The 13893-nt window shown below is 43.8% G+C and overlaps 2 protein-coding genes across 2 annotated transcripts; both read left to right on the top strand.

Annotated features, from left to right (window-relative positions):
• Positions 1–895: 895 nt before the first annotated feature.
• On the top strand, positions 896–7510 carry ankmy1 (ankyrin repeat and MYND domain containing 1). The gene is given in 20 exon segments (XM_041935017.1): positions 896–1114; positions 1223–1369; positions 1482–1705; positions 1802–1811; positions 1970–2014; positions 2094–2332; positions 2484–2700; positions 2914–3075; positions 3202–3347; positions 3484–4077; positions 4181–4352; positions 4563–4703; positions 4808–4915; positions 5300–5407; positions 5523–5645; positions 6177–6278; positions 6500–6662; positions 6762–6867; positions 6961–7115; positions 7347–7510. Coding segments are annotated over 20 exon segments (3345 nt in total).
• A 1457-nt stretch (positions 7511–8967) lies between these two features.
• Positions 8968–13684, top strand: LOC121605817 (E3 ubiquitin-protein ligase RNF14-like). Its single transcript, XM_041935910.1, has 7 exons — positions 8968–9254; positions 9542–9672; positions 9821–10423; positions 10617–10695; positions 11068–11277; positions 11887–12059; positions 12200–13684. Exons 1-7 carry the CDS (start codon positions 9101–9103, stop codon positions 12341–12343), a joined length of 1494 nt encoding a protein of 497 aa, XP_041791844.1. The 5' UTR covers positions 8968–9100; the 3' UTR covers positions 12344–13684.
• The last annotated feature ends 209 nt before the right edge of the window (positions 13685–13893 follow it).

The raw sequence follows: 13893 nt of genomic DNA, 5'->3' as shown, positions 1-13893 counted from the left end.
TAAAAAGGGTGCAGCTGATGTCCTCCTGCAAGGTGCAGGCTGAAGCCAGCTTCTGGAGCCAGTTACAGGGGAAAGTGTCAGGTGACGCATGAGCTTACCTACACACACACACACACACACACAGGTGGCCCTGCTCCACTGACCCTGAACAGAGGAACCCTTTACTTAACAAGGATATCCATGCTCCCTGACAATGGCCTACTTTCCTTTCATTTTTCACTACTGTTCATCTTTAATTGTCCCACCCTGCCTTCACTCTGCAAAGGGCTGCTTCCTTGTTCAGTCTCCAAACAGGGACACAGGACATGCAGATCATTTGTGCCCACAGTTTAATTTGGCTCTTTAGCTTGTCTCCAACTGTGAATGCTTAATTTCTACTGCATAAAAACAAGGCAGATATGTCTAAACTCCTATTTGTTAGGAGAAACACTCCTTGATCGTAATTGAGTAACTTTGAGTAACTTTTAATTCTTCAAATGAAACCATCATATCACTTCTTCTATCTCAAAGCTGTAAATTGAGAAATGCGGTGAATAAAAGGAATAAAACTGAATGTTTTTATTTGTGAATCTGTGGAGATTGTGCTGCTTTAATAAGTCGACCACGGGAACTTCGCCCTTCAATAACTGAACAACAAAAACATCATTACTGCGGTTAAAAATCCTGCAGCTTTTCTCACGCTTCTTTTTCTTTTGCGCATGCGCGAGAACCCCACCCGCCCGGGAGTCTCTTGTCGCCATGACAACGCTGCGCTTACAGGAAAAGTCAAAACTCAAATCTGATCTCTGACAGCTGAAGTTTAGCCTCCAAACGCCTCAGTTAGTCCTTCCCGTGGCTCTAAACTGTCGTCGTGCTCAAATGGATTCAGGCGAATGATTTCAGGAAAGGCTAAAAAATGCTGTCAACCTGCAAAGGTGTTGCAGCGACCCCGGGGAGAGGAGGTGCGGAGCCGGGGGCGGGGAGGCGAAGCGACCGCCATAGAGGAGCCCAGGGCGGCGGAGATAAACGACAAGGGCTCAGTGTTCAGGAGTGGCCCGACGGATCCAGATATGAGGGAGACTTTATGGACGGGTTAAAACACGGCAGGGGAAAGTACACCTGGAGAAACGGAGAGGTAATAGAAAGGTTTTGTTGTGGTATGGTCCACGCGAAAGACAGAAAACGCTTATATAAAACAGAATTCCATTTTAATGGTGTCCCAGCATTTCCCTACTTTGTCTAGATCTATGAGGGCTCTTTCTACAAAGACTACAGGCATGGGGATGGACTCTACTACTGGCCCACAGGCCATAAATTCACTGGCAAGTTCTACCTCAACAGAAAGGAAGGATATGGACAACAGCTGTTCCCCGATGGAGCCACCTTTCAGGTGAACAGGATGGATCAAGCGTGTGGATAGATTTTTTTTTTAATATCATCATATCATATCATAGACATTTTTAATATCAGTAAATAGCAATGGGCCTCTCACCTCCTCTCAGGGTTTGTACCGCGCTGACCAGAGGTTTGGTCCAGGTGTAATTAGTTATTCAGATGGGCTTGAGGATGTGGGTCTGTGGCTTGGGCAGCGCCTCCTGAAGCTCTGTGCCTCGGTGGAAGAGGGCTTCAGCCTGAGGAGCTTTCCTGAAAATGCTGCCTATGTGGACCCAGCTGCCACCACAGATTCTCAGACTCAGGTACATGCTGGCTGCTGACTCACCCACAGGTGAGCAGGTATACCAGGCTAAGGCATCTTCATTTTCATGCATGTGGTTGAATACGAACCTGTTTTATTGTTTTTAAAACACTGCTGAGATCCAAGCCTCAACCAGGTCTGACCAAGACAAAAATATGCAAAACATCTCTCCTACAGTCATGCTGTCCCAAGCCATCTACAAGACACTGAATTGTTGTATTTGTTATAGTTGTTTTTTTTTAAAAACTCCATTGATTCATTGATTCTCTCCATTGAATCTCTTCTCCTTACCAGCCTCCCACTAGTGGTCTACAGACAGAAGCCAGGACCGACTCTAAGGTAAAGTGCTGCTATAATGAACAACTATATGAGCTTTGTGTAACTCAAAACCGATCAGTTGACTCCTCATCCTCCTCAGGTGGATATGGATGGAGATCTGCTGTCAGATGAGAATTTTATCCTTCCCCCTGGCATTGAGAGTTACTCAACAGATGGCGACCACTTGCCGCTGCCCCCTGGCCGAAGAAGAGAGTTGGATCAGCACTTTTATGGCGAGCTGTGGGAGCCAGACGCTTATCCGCACCGAGGCTATGAGCGAGATCCACTATCTGCCCTGCCCTTACAAGCCCGCATGGAGGCTCACATACGCAAACACAGGTCATCATCAAGAAAGTGTTGCATTAGTACTGATAGCAAAACACATTGTATTGGCACCAGTCATGTACATGTATGACTGCAAGCGCACTGCAAGCAAGCTGGGACAATATGCTTGCTAATATGTTTGTATTTGTGTGTGTGCTTCTCTCAGAATACAGGCAGAAAATGTGGGCTGGGACGTGGCAGCTGTTCTCTCTCTGAACAGGGAAAGTTTTGGTCCTAAAGGGCCTTTGGAAGTCAGTTCAGAGTTGTTGATCCAGCACGCCTCCCGAGGGGACCTGCAGGTGGTGTCACAGATCCTCCAGACTGGTTTGGTCCACCCTGATGTAGCAGATTCACAGGGACACACTGCACTCATCGCTGCCACAGTAACACATTGATTCAGTTGTTCATCCTTTTGGTTTTTAATTGGTTTCCTGTCCAGGTTGAAAATAACTACAGTGCAGTCAGATATTCAACATTACCGTTAACAATTAGAACAGAAGAGATAAATAAAGAAATAAAAGATCCAAAGGTTAGTTGTTTGGTTTTAATCACATGTGTCTCTCTGATTGTTGTGTCTTGTTTCTTGTACTTGTCAGGTAAATTGCCGTAATGATGTGATCCAGCTGTTGTTGGATATGGGTGCTGATGTTGACAAGTTGAACTGTGAAGGCATGTCTGCGCTGGCTGTGTGTCATGTCCTCTACTATCCTTTTCAGTCTCTGAACACCACTTTCGCTGAACCACTTGCCAAAACTCAAGTAAGCTTCTACCTGATGTTGTTTTTATCTATGTTTCCTCATCACTTCTATATCCTGTGGCTCACATGTATGAAACCGTGTTTCGTACAGACAAATTAAGCAACTTGCCTTGTAATGTGTCATCAGGTTTTGAGGTCCCCATCTACATGTGGGAATAGTGCCCAAAGCAGCCAAGTGGACTTCTGTGCAGATACACCCGGATTTAATTACAGGCCTCAGACCACTAACCCAACCCTGAGCAGCCACACCAACCAGAGCCACCTCTCTGACCAGTAGGAATGTCACAGATATGACCTCTTTTGTTACTCCCTATAACACTGTTACCCCCTTTGACCAGTTATGAAACATGTCTCTAGAACAAGCTAATGTATTAGTTTACAATGTTTTTTTTTTTTGTGGTATTTTCAGGACAGCAGATGAAGTAACAGAGCACATCTTACATCACAGCAGTAAAGTGTCCAGTGACAGTGAGCTCAACACTGAGCGCTGGCCTGGCCTGAATGAGCCTGAGACCCCCTCAGACACCGAACACCTACAGCAGGAGCAGAGCAAGGAGAAAGAGGGAGACAGACGGTACAGAGAGGAAGAAAGGAGTAGAAGGGAGGATGAGAAAGATAGCGAAGGGGTAGAAAGAGAGCTAGAGAGCAGATGTGATCAAACATGGGAAAATGGAGAAAGTGAGGTGGGAATAGAATTTAAGAAGAGAGAAAAGAAAGAGGAGGATGTTGAGCTTGGTGAGAGGAGAGGAGCAGAAGGAATAGAGAATATGGAGGTGAGGGAGGGGGTTGAGGAAGATGTAGAGAAGAGAGTAAGGAATATTGACAAAGACAAAGAACTGACACCAAAACCGACCTTTGACTCCACCTGCTCCATTAGCAGCTACAGCATCCAGGTCACAGAGGAAGTGATGCAGCACTCAGCAGAAGCGCTGAGTGGCGCAGGGATTCCTCTGTGCTCTGACGCACAGGAGACTGCACGGAAAATGGCTGCCTTGAAAATCAAGTCAGTTCTGTCTTGTGCTGTTGTGATTGTTCTGTTCTGATGATACAGGTTTTGTGTGTGTGTCTCTGTGTGAATTCAGTGTGTTGTGTGCCTGTCTGACCAGACAAAGTGTTCGTTTGAACACCCTGAAGCTGTTATTGGAGCGGGGAGCTGACCCCAACGTGTCCAGGATCCCCATGCCCATCCTCTTTTTAGCCGTCATGGCGGCTGACACTGAGGCCGTCAGGAGGTTGCTGCTGTGCGGAGCTCGCACTGACATTCCCCTTCCCCCTGAGGCAGGATATTATTTTTTGTACTTACGGAAGGAATCTTTTTAGTGGAAACCATCATCAGAGTTCAGTTTATTAAGGGTCTATTTTTTGTAATCTGTTTTAGCGTTTACGGGATTAACGTTTATTGAGCCAAAACAAATGAGTGAGCCTCAAAATTCAAACCCCTCTCCATTGTTTCCATGAGCTATAAAACTCCCCTCATCCTTTTTCTAGAGGAAAGGTCTGTATCCCCTGCATGTAGCTGCAGCACTGCCAGGTCCAGCAGGTCCCAGAATCACAGAGTTGCTGCTCCACGCTGTCACTGACCCAGATGCACGGGCATACGATCAGAATGAGATCTATGAACCAGATAAGGTGTGTGTGCTTTTATTCATTAAGCTTTTTTGGGTCATCAATAATAATTGTTGAGGTGGCAGTTCAGTTTTCAAACTTCATTCTTTTTGGGGTTTTTTTTAAAGATTTTCCTGAAGACACAGGAACCACTGAGTGCAAATGAGAGGCCACCTCTCAAAGAAGGAGGCCGAACAGCCTTGCACGTGGCCTGCCAGAGAGACAGTGACTACCGGGTCAGTACATACCGTGCATGCGCACACTCACACCTATACATACCACCAATAATGTTGGCTGTTCTAATCTGCAGCATGTTGCACACATGACAACCCACCATGTTGAATTTATTCATGTAACAATACATGTTAGGCACACATGCTCTGCAAATGACACACACACACTGCAATGAGTCCAAGGTATTTGTTTTGTTTAATATATTATGTTTACTGTGCTTGGAAGCACATTTATTCTCTAAAATGTAAGGTAGTAATCTGGCGAAGGATATATTTAATATTCAGGTATCTACTAAGTAGTTCCAAAACCTTTGATTTCTGTCATGAAGTTTTCTCACCACATCAGTGCTGTCTATTTAAAGGACTTGTGCGTTTGTTTTTTTGCAGAATGCCAGTAAGGTAGTGGCCCTGCTGCTCTCCCACAGAGCCAGCACAGACCTCCTCTGGAGTGGACACTCACCTCTCTCCCTGGCTATAGCGACTGGGAATGACCTGGTACACCACCTACCCCCCCCCCCCCCCCCCCCCCCCCCCCCCCCCCCACACACACACACACACACACGTACAAAACCCTCACTTTGTCCTGGACCTGTTTCTTTTCTTTGCCCAGGCGGTGGAGGAGCTGTTGAAAGGAGGTGCAAATCCCAACATCCCCCTGGGCTGCAGGGTCGGCAGTGCCCTCTGTGCCCTCGCCAACATCAACTATCACTTAGGTGGCAACAGAGCTAAGCTGGTACGCAAGCACACATGCACAGACAAATAGCCATATATGTTGATGAAAATGTTTGACAGGTATTCATCCTAAAGGTACAGTGGTATGAACTGTAGAGAGACATCCCATTCCCCTTAATGGAACATGAAACACACGAAAAATGAAACTAAGAACCCGCAAGTGTTCAGAGTCAGCAGTCAAATTGACCATGCTGATGATGTCTATTTTATTTCTTTATTTCTTTTATTTCTCTATCTCCTCTACTTGTTTACAGACACACTTGTTTCTGTCTGCACACAGGTGTGCCAAGATCACTTTTCTTTGAGAAATATGTTGCGTCCCAAAACAACACAGATAGCTGTGTTCTTAGTGGCCTCAAATGAGCCACATTTAATTAAACTCAAGAAAACATTATTGTTGTATCAGTGCGATCGTCTTCAAAATAGTAAACAAAGAAAGATGTTCTCTGTACTTGGGTTTTTGGAGGAAAAAATGTTTAGTAACAAGTTGTGTGTGTGTTTGTGTGTGTGTGTGCGTGTATCTTTGATGTAGTTGGACATGTTAGCTAAGGCTGGTGCCAACATCTTGATGCCAGTTACGGTGGGAGATGTTGTGGGAACCGCAGTCGACTATGCACACCACTCCTTCAACCAGGTAACACACCAACTGTAAAAACACTGCATGCATTTCAATTAGATTCAGTCAAAACCAAAAGCCTTGCAGTAAATCAGAACTTAGTTAACACTAGAAGGTTTAGTTTTGTCAGAGAGTTGTTGATTCAACAACTATTTTGTGTTCCAATGGAGTTTACATTTGCACTCATACATTAATACTTAATCTGAACAGCTGTCTGTCGGTTATATCTTACTATTCAGGACTTGGATATTGCCAACACTCCCTTCCACGCTCTGAACATGCGGCAGAGGGAAACATTCAAAGCACAGCACCAGCTGCTGAGCATGATGGGAGATCTGCTGAGACAGACTGCTGGCCAGGAGAGAGAGAATTTAGCGAGAGAACAACACCTCACATTGACTAGTCAGTACAAACACATGGCTATTTGTTTTTTGATTATGACTGTAAATCACAGTGTGTGTGTGTGTGTGTGTGTGTGTGTGTGCTGTATTTATGTAACAGGTACCAGCAGCACAGAGGGATTTGTGCACACAGAGGCAGGTGCTGATTCCTCAAACATACCCCTCCCCAGCTGTGAAAGTCTACCACCCATAATAGAAAAACACAGGTACATACACACACTCATGTACGACACCTGCATATTGTCCTTTTGTTTTTCTATTCCCTGTTTCCAACCCTCTGTGGGGAAATCTTCTCTTAGGAAGCCAGCTTTTAAGTTCTGCTATCACTGCGGTCGCTCTGTGGCTGTGAAGCTGGCTGCTTGTACCCGCTGCCACAAGGTCTTCTACTGCTCCAGGACCTGCAAACTGAAGTCATGGGATGACAGACACAAGAAAGAGTGTATGCGGGTGTCAGGTGGGACTCAGTTACAACCCAGCAAACCCAAACAACACCAGCCCTTAAACCTTACCCCGGAGCAATGAAGCTCAGACCACAAATAGCAATAAATGACAATGTGTGACTTTGCTATAGTGGTTTGAATCTGTGATATCTGAGGGATAAGTTAAATGAATATTGATTAAGTTTTGTCCTTTGGATGAACAGAGCATGTAAATACTTTTTATCTTTCTGTCTCTCGCAATCCAGTGTCCCCTGAAGGCACCCAGAAGAGTGTTGTGTTTAAATCCCAAACAGGCCACAGCACCTTGACTGCCCTGCTGAAATCCAAAACAGTCCCCAAGCCCTTGAGCATGGCAGAGAACGTCTTGGAGAAACAAGTCAATCTGAAAGAAAACTACAGCTACAACTGATGGACACTAACATTTCACACACTTACTAACAACTGAAGTACAACTTTTTCTGCCTTATTTTACAATGAACTTCTGTTACCTCATTTTTTTCTCTGACTCTGACTAGTTTTATATAAATATGAGCCGTAACAATAATATTTTGTGCCATAATGATTTCTCTTATTTATACCTAATGGTTTGCAATCTGTTCTGATATTGAAATAATCGCTGAATAACGCCTGTCCCTATCTGTACCCTTGCCTTGACATATTTAGGAAAAATTTCAGTGGAAACCAGGACCATATTTTTGCATATGTTGTCTTTATATGTAAACATTGTGACTAACACTATTACTTATCACATGACTCCAACTGCTGATGAAGACCTTAAGATGCAGTTAAAAGCATTGGGAAAAATTAGTAAATGGACCTTGAGTTGAGATTTTATTTAATTTTTTAGTCAAACTACTGTTGCCATGGTCATGCCTTTAATTTATTCAAATATCAAATTAATTAAAGAACAGAAAGCTGTAAGGACTCAGCTGCAATGCCCTTTCCTTTAGCACCACCCTCAGGACAAATATTACACTTGCATCATACATAGATTTGAAGAAAAAAAACAATGACAGTGTATCTTGTAGTCTATTATGTATTCATGTATTCTGGTGTGGAATGAACGGGGTTGTTCCCTGTGGGCTTGCAGCCAGGGTTTAATCTTCTAGTGACATATCTGCAGGTTAGAAAATGATGCCTACTGAATGAGGAGCTTGTATGTGTCTGAATGAAGAGACTGTGACTGGACCTTGTGACCCAGATCCTTTACTTCTGTACAAGTACAACAATGTAAAAATACAACAATAGGTCCTGCATTCAAAATCTTACTTGAGTAAACATGTAAAGTTTTACAAGCAAATTGTAAGCAACCATTTTATATACTTATAGGATTTTTAGTCCAGTGATTTCTACAGTGGTCAGGACCCCAACTACAACTGTCTGATAAATGTAGTGGAATAAAAAATACAATAATTCCCAATGAAATGTAGTGAAGTATAAAGTAGGCCTATCATAAAATGGGAGAACTCGATTAAACTAGAAGCATCTCAAAACTGTACTGGCCTGTACCACTGTTTATACGCTGTTTAAATGACATTACATGTCTGTGATCTCAAATAAATGTCTTATTTTTGTTTGGATGTATCAGTCAGCTCTTTACAACAACACACTGGTTACTTGCGCATAGAAAGGTGTGTTTGACATGATGACCTTAAATGGCTCATGACTCATGTTGGCCTGTTTTGCATAATCATAAGAGCAGCACTGTAGACTGATGTTGCTGCCGTATCCCCAGCCTTGCATCAGACTCAGATGAGTCAACAGAGGGACGGACCGCCACAGACCAGGAGCAGGCTGGACCAGACTCCCTGCGAACAGCCAAGACCCAACGAGGACCTTTAACTCAGTCAGTCACCGCTCGCCGAGTGAAACAGCCGCAATTCCACATACAGGACAGTCAACTCCAGCAGGAGACAAACTAATACAACTTCTACGCTGAAGCAGCCTCACAAACAGTGCGGGGAGGAGGTGAAGTTCGTATCCGTGTTCGCCTGGAGTTATGAGTGCGGACACACAGGAACAGGAAGACGAGCTGCTCGCTCTTCACAGTATCTTCGGTTCGGAGGAGTTCGTCCGGGATGAGTCGAGGGCTGCCGGAGAAATCCGAGTATCTGCTGAGCTGCCGGCAAACTTCACTGTGGCCCTGAAAGAAGGTAAATAACTCGACGAGGGACAGCAGGGTGTGCATTATTACCAATGTGTTTAGGAGCCGTAACTGTACAAACTATGATACATTGTTAGTATGATATATTTATATATTTGTATGCCATTTTTTAAATGTATTTTAGAGTTAAGAATGAAAACAACAACAACAAACAGACTGAAGTAAAGTGATATATATGGATAAGTTCAGTTCAGAAAGAAAGAATGCTGAAACCAGGACAGTTTCTTCAAGTATTTTTTACTTTGCTCATGTTGTCGTGTTGTTTTCATTCTTGAGGTGAAACTCTGAGGCAGTATGAGATGTCATTCCTCCCTCCTCTGCTTCTGACCTTTGAACTCCCTGAGGACTACCCATCATCCTCCCCTCCCTCCTTCAGCCTCACCTGCACCTGGCTGACACACGCACAGGTAATCATTAGACACAATGTGGGTCAATTAAAACGTTATCGGTTGTATTGACGACTTGCTGCTGTGTGTCACAAACAGAGAGAGAGAGAGATGAGGGCCAATAAAGATTGGTTAATAAGATCAGGCTATTTGTGCTCTCCTCCTGCAGCTCTCTTTGCTGGGCGATCAGCTCACTGATCTCTACCAGGCCACCGGAGGCGCTGTGGTGCTCTTCACCTGGGCACAGTTTCTTAAAGAAGATGCTCTCAGGTTTCTGCACATCCATACTCTGCTGGAGCTCCCCTCTGTTGAACACAGCACCCAGGACCCATTACATGATCTGTCTTCAGCAGCAGTTGCTCAGGCTGATCAAAGTGGGCAGGAAGATTTCCTGCATGAAGGGAGCGTTTCATGCCCGCTAGATCAAAGTGTACAAGGAGCTGCTTCTCTGCCGATCCACCCGAGAGAGCCCTCTCCAAATGGAGACCAAACCCTCTCCGGTCTCTCCTTAACTCCGTCACAAGCTCTCCTGTCCCAGCTCTTGATCTATGACGCGGACCAGCAACAGAAACAGTTTGCCACCATGGTGTTTGACTGTGGTGTGTGTTTTATGAGCTGTCTCGGTTCAGACTGTGTGCAACTGTCCGACTGTGGCCACATCTTCTGCCAGGTCTGTCTTGGCCAGTTCTGTAAGCTCCAGATAACAGAGGGGAACGTCCGGGGTGTCACCTGCCCTCAGGCAGACTGCACCGCCACTCCTACACCTGCACAGGTACAGTCCTGACCTGCTCTCTCCTCCAACTGCACCTGCCTCCTGGAGGTCTCTCTTGTGTTGTGAGGCATTTTGATGCTGGGCAACGAAAGAGCACTTTCGTTTTTTTCTTTAGAGCTGTGCTGAAAGAAGTACTTTAACTTAACTCTGTCTGTTTCTGCCCTCTTTGCTGCTGTGTTTTTATGTTTGGCAGGTGAAGAGTCTGGTGGAGGAGGAGCTGTTCAGCCGCTATGATCGTCTCCTGCTACAGAATACTCTGGACTGTATGGCTGGTGCGTTTCCCTTTCAGTGTGTTCATGTAAAACTGAGGATGTATACTAAGCCTTTATACGTTGGAATGGCCAGAGATAAGAATATGGCAACACCTCTAGGAGGGTCAAAGCATGTTTTCTATTGGTCGCTGCACAGGAGTCTATTAAAATGTTTCTTTTTTGTTTGTTTGTTTCATATCATGTTTGTGATTTTCAGCTGCTATTCTCAAGCCAACTGTGAAAACAAGACTAACACACATGCACACATAAAAAAACAGCCATCAAACCAGACCAAACAGCATTTCAGCATGTTCTCATTAATAAAAAAACATCATTTGATTTAAAAAGGGATTCATGGAAGAGTGTGTGTGTGTGTGTGTCCCCTCTCCTAAGATGTGGTGTACTGTCCTCGGCTTTCCTGTGGTTCGGCCGTCATTCAGGAGAAGTCCAGCAATGCAGCGATGTGCTCTGTGTGTGGCTTTGCTTTCTGTGTCGCCTGCAGAAAGACTTACCATGGACCTGACTGCCAGGCCAACGGCAATATGAAAAAACACACAGAAGATGATGCAGAGCAAACCAAAGCAGACCTGCCGCAGTCGCAAGGTATACAAGCATGTGTGGGTGTGTGTGTGTTTGTTTTTTTGTGGGGGTTTTTGTGATCAGCACACCTGGAAATGGCACTGACACATGACAAGCTGGAACTACAATGTTTTTACCAAGCCAATGCCTGAACATTGGCTTGGTACATGTTTTGTGTTGTGAGACGACCATAAACTGAAATAATATTTTCCATGAATCGACTGATTTTAAATATGTATTAAGCTTTTCCTGCTAAATTACTCAGAGTGGATAAATGTCTGAAGTAACCTGGTGTAGAGGCAATGTTCTATGATTAGCAGCTCTTCAAGCCTGGGGTTACCCACAAATATTAGTACTAAGAGTCGTATAATCAATTAACTATTAAATTAATAAATTGTAGACTAAGACTGTTTTCTTTGCAAAAGACTGAAATATTTTTATGTAACATTGGTCAGAGAGGAACCATAGTGGAAGCAGCTGAAGTGACTGGTCGACCTTTAATAATGCTGTAGATAGCAGGCAACCTTTGGTAAACCTTTAGTCACCCCCCTGGATTGTACATTCAGTTTGTGTGGATGCACATGTGTCTCGCTGCGTATCTGACGTCATGCTCTGTGCATCTGTGTGTGTCAGCGGGGTTGAAGGCTCTGTGGGACGACTATGCCACTGGCAATAAGCAAAGGCGGCACGTCCTGGAGAGCAAATACGGCCACAATGTACTGCAGTTCACTATGGAGGAGTATCTGAGTGAGGACTGGATAGTCTTCAATTGCAAGCACTGCCCTCACTGCTACACCAGAATACAGGTATTTATTTACTCACCTGTTCACACTTACTGGCACACAGAGACATGAACTCGTGAGCTTGTGTTTAGTCATGTGTTCACAGAAAGGATGTCTGTTTTCTGGCTTCACTAATACATACGTTGCTGTGTTTTGTGTTGCAGAAGAACAAAGGATGTAACATGATGACGTGTTCTAGGTGTGGACAGCTGTTCTGCTGGGCCTGCCTTGCCAGACTGTCACCACTTGATGCTTGCGAACACTTTCAGGACAGTCCCTGCTCTTTATCCCGGTACAGGGGGATCTAGTCTTGCAGCTACTTACCCCTCCAGCTGCTGGCCACGATTTTGCACATTTGCAGTTTTGAAAAAGCACACAAATGCAAACCTATACAAAGCAATGATGTGGAGCATGTTTTTAAAATGATTATCATCTCAGCAGAGTTTGACTCTGAGCAATCTGTGATAAACATTACAGGCTATATGGTAGTGTGGTGCAGATGGGCCAACAAATTTAGTTACAGTTATTGCCAAAAAAAAAAAAAAAAAAAAAGCCAAGCACATAGAAATGTCACATTAGTCTCACTGTTAGAGATAAAAAAAATGCAACACTAAATATTTAACATTTTACTATCACTGATGTCTACTGAAGCTTTACAGTCATTCACAATATCACATCATGTCCCATACTCTCCCATGACCAGTAGAGGGCGATAAATAACAAGATACCAAATCCCTCCTGGCTCTATCAAAGCATGCTTTATCATTTAGTATTTAGTAATCAAACAGAGCATCAGTGAAAATTCTCTGACATGCATGTTTGCTGCTCTGGATAAAAGAATCTATGAAAGAAAATCGCCCAGTGTGCACGTTTCAAGCTAAGTCAGAGTGTCCATACACAAGCCATACTTCCTCTCCTGTTATGATTAGGGTACCTAGTGAAGATGCAGCTGACGATTGTTTTCATTTTCAAACAATCTACCACTTATTTCTTCTATAAACTGTTTGATCGCTTAAACTATTACATTAGCAAGTAGTAAAGAATTCCCAGAGCCAGTGGTGACGTCTTCAAATTCTTGTTTTCTCCATAACACCAGCAGTTCATAACCCAAAGCATATTCCTTTTACTGTCACATCTGACTAAGAAAGCAAGCAAACATTCTCATTTGAGAGGTTGAAATCATTAAAATTTTGCTTCAACAAGAGATCATCTTGCAGTGGGATCACACCAGCTGTGATTTCCCTCAATGTGTTGACGTTTGGAGTACTCATGGGTTGGACCTCACTCACCTCTGAACTAAGCCTTGATTTTGATCTCAATCACACACCTGTAAAGTTTGGTGACTGCATCTTGCAGTTTGTGACACTATTGAGTTGACATGCAGGCAGACAGACAGACACACAGACACACAGACATACATTCATGTTCTTGCCAAACAACTCATCATTTATCTCTTGCCAATGACACATTGTACTTTCACTCACTGTGTTTAATGTTGTACATTTTGTGTATAAAACGAGAGGACATTTTCCTTTAAGCAGTTGATCATGTGAAGATGGTTAGACAAACTGAATAAATCTGGCAAAGTTCACCTGTTTCAATCATCATTCAATCATGATCAGTGACCTTAAAACAAATGTGGGCCAGTGGCGGAGGAGCAATGGCACTTTCCCTACTTCCTCCCTAGAGGCATGACCTATGAGTTATGTACAGGTATGGGACAAAAGTGCATTTTAACATTGTAAAGGATAACATTTTAAATAAACTCCAAATGGGACTGTAACCACAGTGGCTTTGGAGGTTTAATTGTTCTTATTTTAACAGTTTGGTCATGTTTTTTTTTTTTTTTAAATCAGCA

The sequence above is a fragment of the Chelmon rostratus genome, chromosome 4, assembly GCF_017976325.1.
Source record: "Chelmon rostratus isolate fCheRos1 chromosome 4, fCheRos1.pri, whole genome shotgun sequence".
Taxonomy (NCBI): Eukaryota; Metazoa; Chordata; class Actinopteri; order Chaetodontiformes; family Chaetodontidae; genus Chelmon; species Chelmon rostratus.
Note: the sequence above shows the minus strand (reverse complement) of the source record. Positions and strands in the feature narration are given on the sequence as shown.

What these genes read in the sequence shown, in the direction of transcription:
- LOC121605817 (XM_041935910.1), top strand. Translation starts at nt 9,101, where the DNA reads ATGAGTGCGGACACACAGGAACAGGAAGACGAGCTGCTCGCTCTTCAC. An exon ending in TACTCTGGACTGTATGGCTG is followed by an intron (nt 10,696 to 11,067) that starts GTGCGTTTCCCT and finishes CCCTCTCCTAAG; the next exon opens with ATGTGGTGTACTGTCCTCGG. An exon ending in AGACCTGCCGCAGTCGCAAG is followed by an intron (nt 11,278 to 11,886) that starts GTATACAAGCAT and finishes TGTGTGTGTCAG; the next exon opens with CGGGGTTGAAGGCTCTGTGG.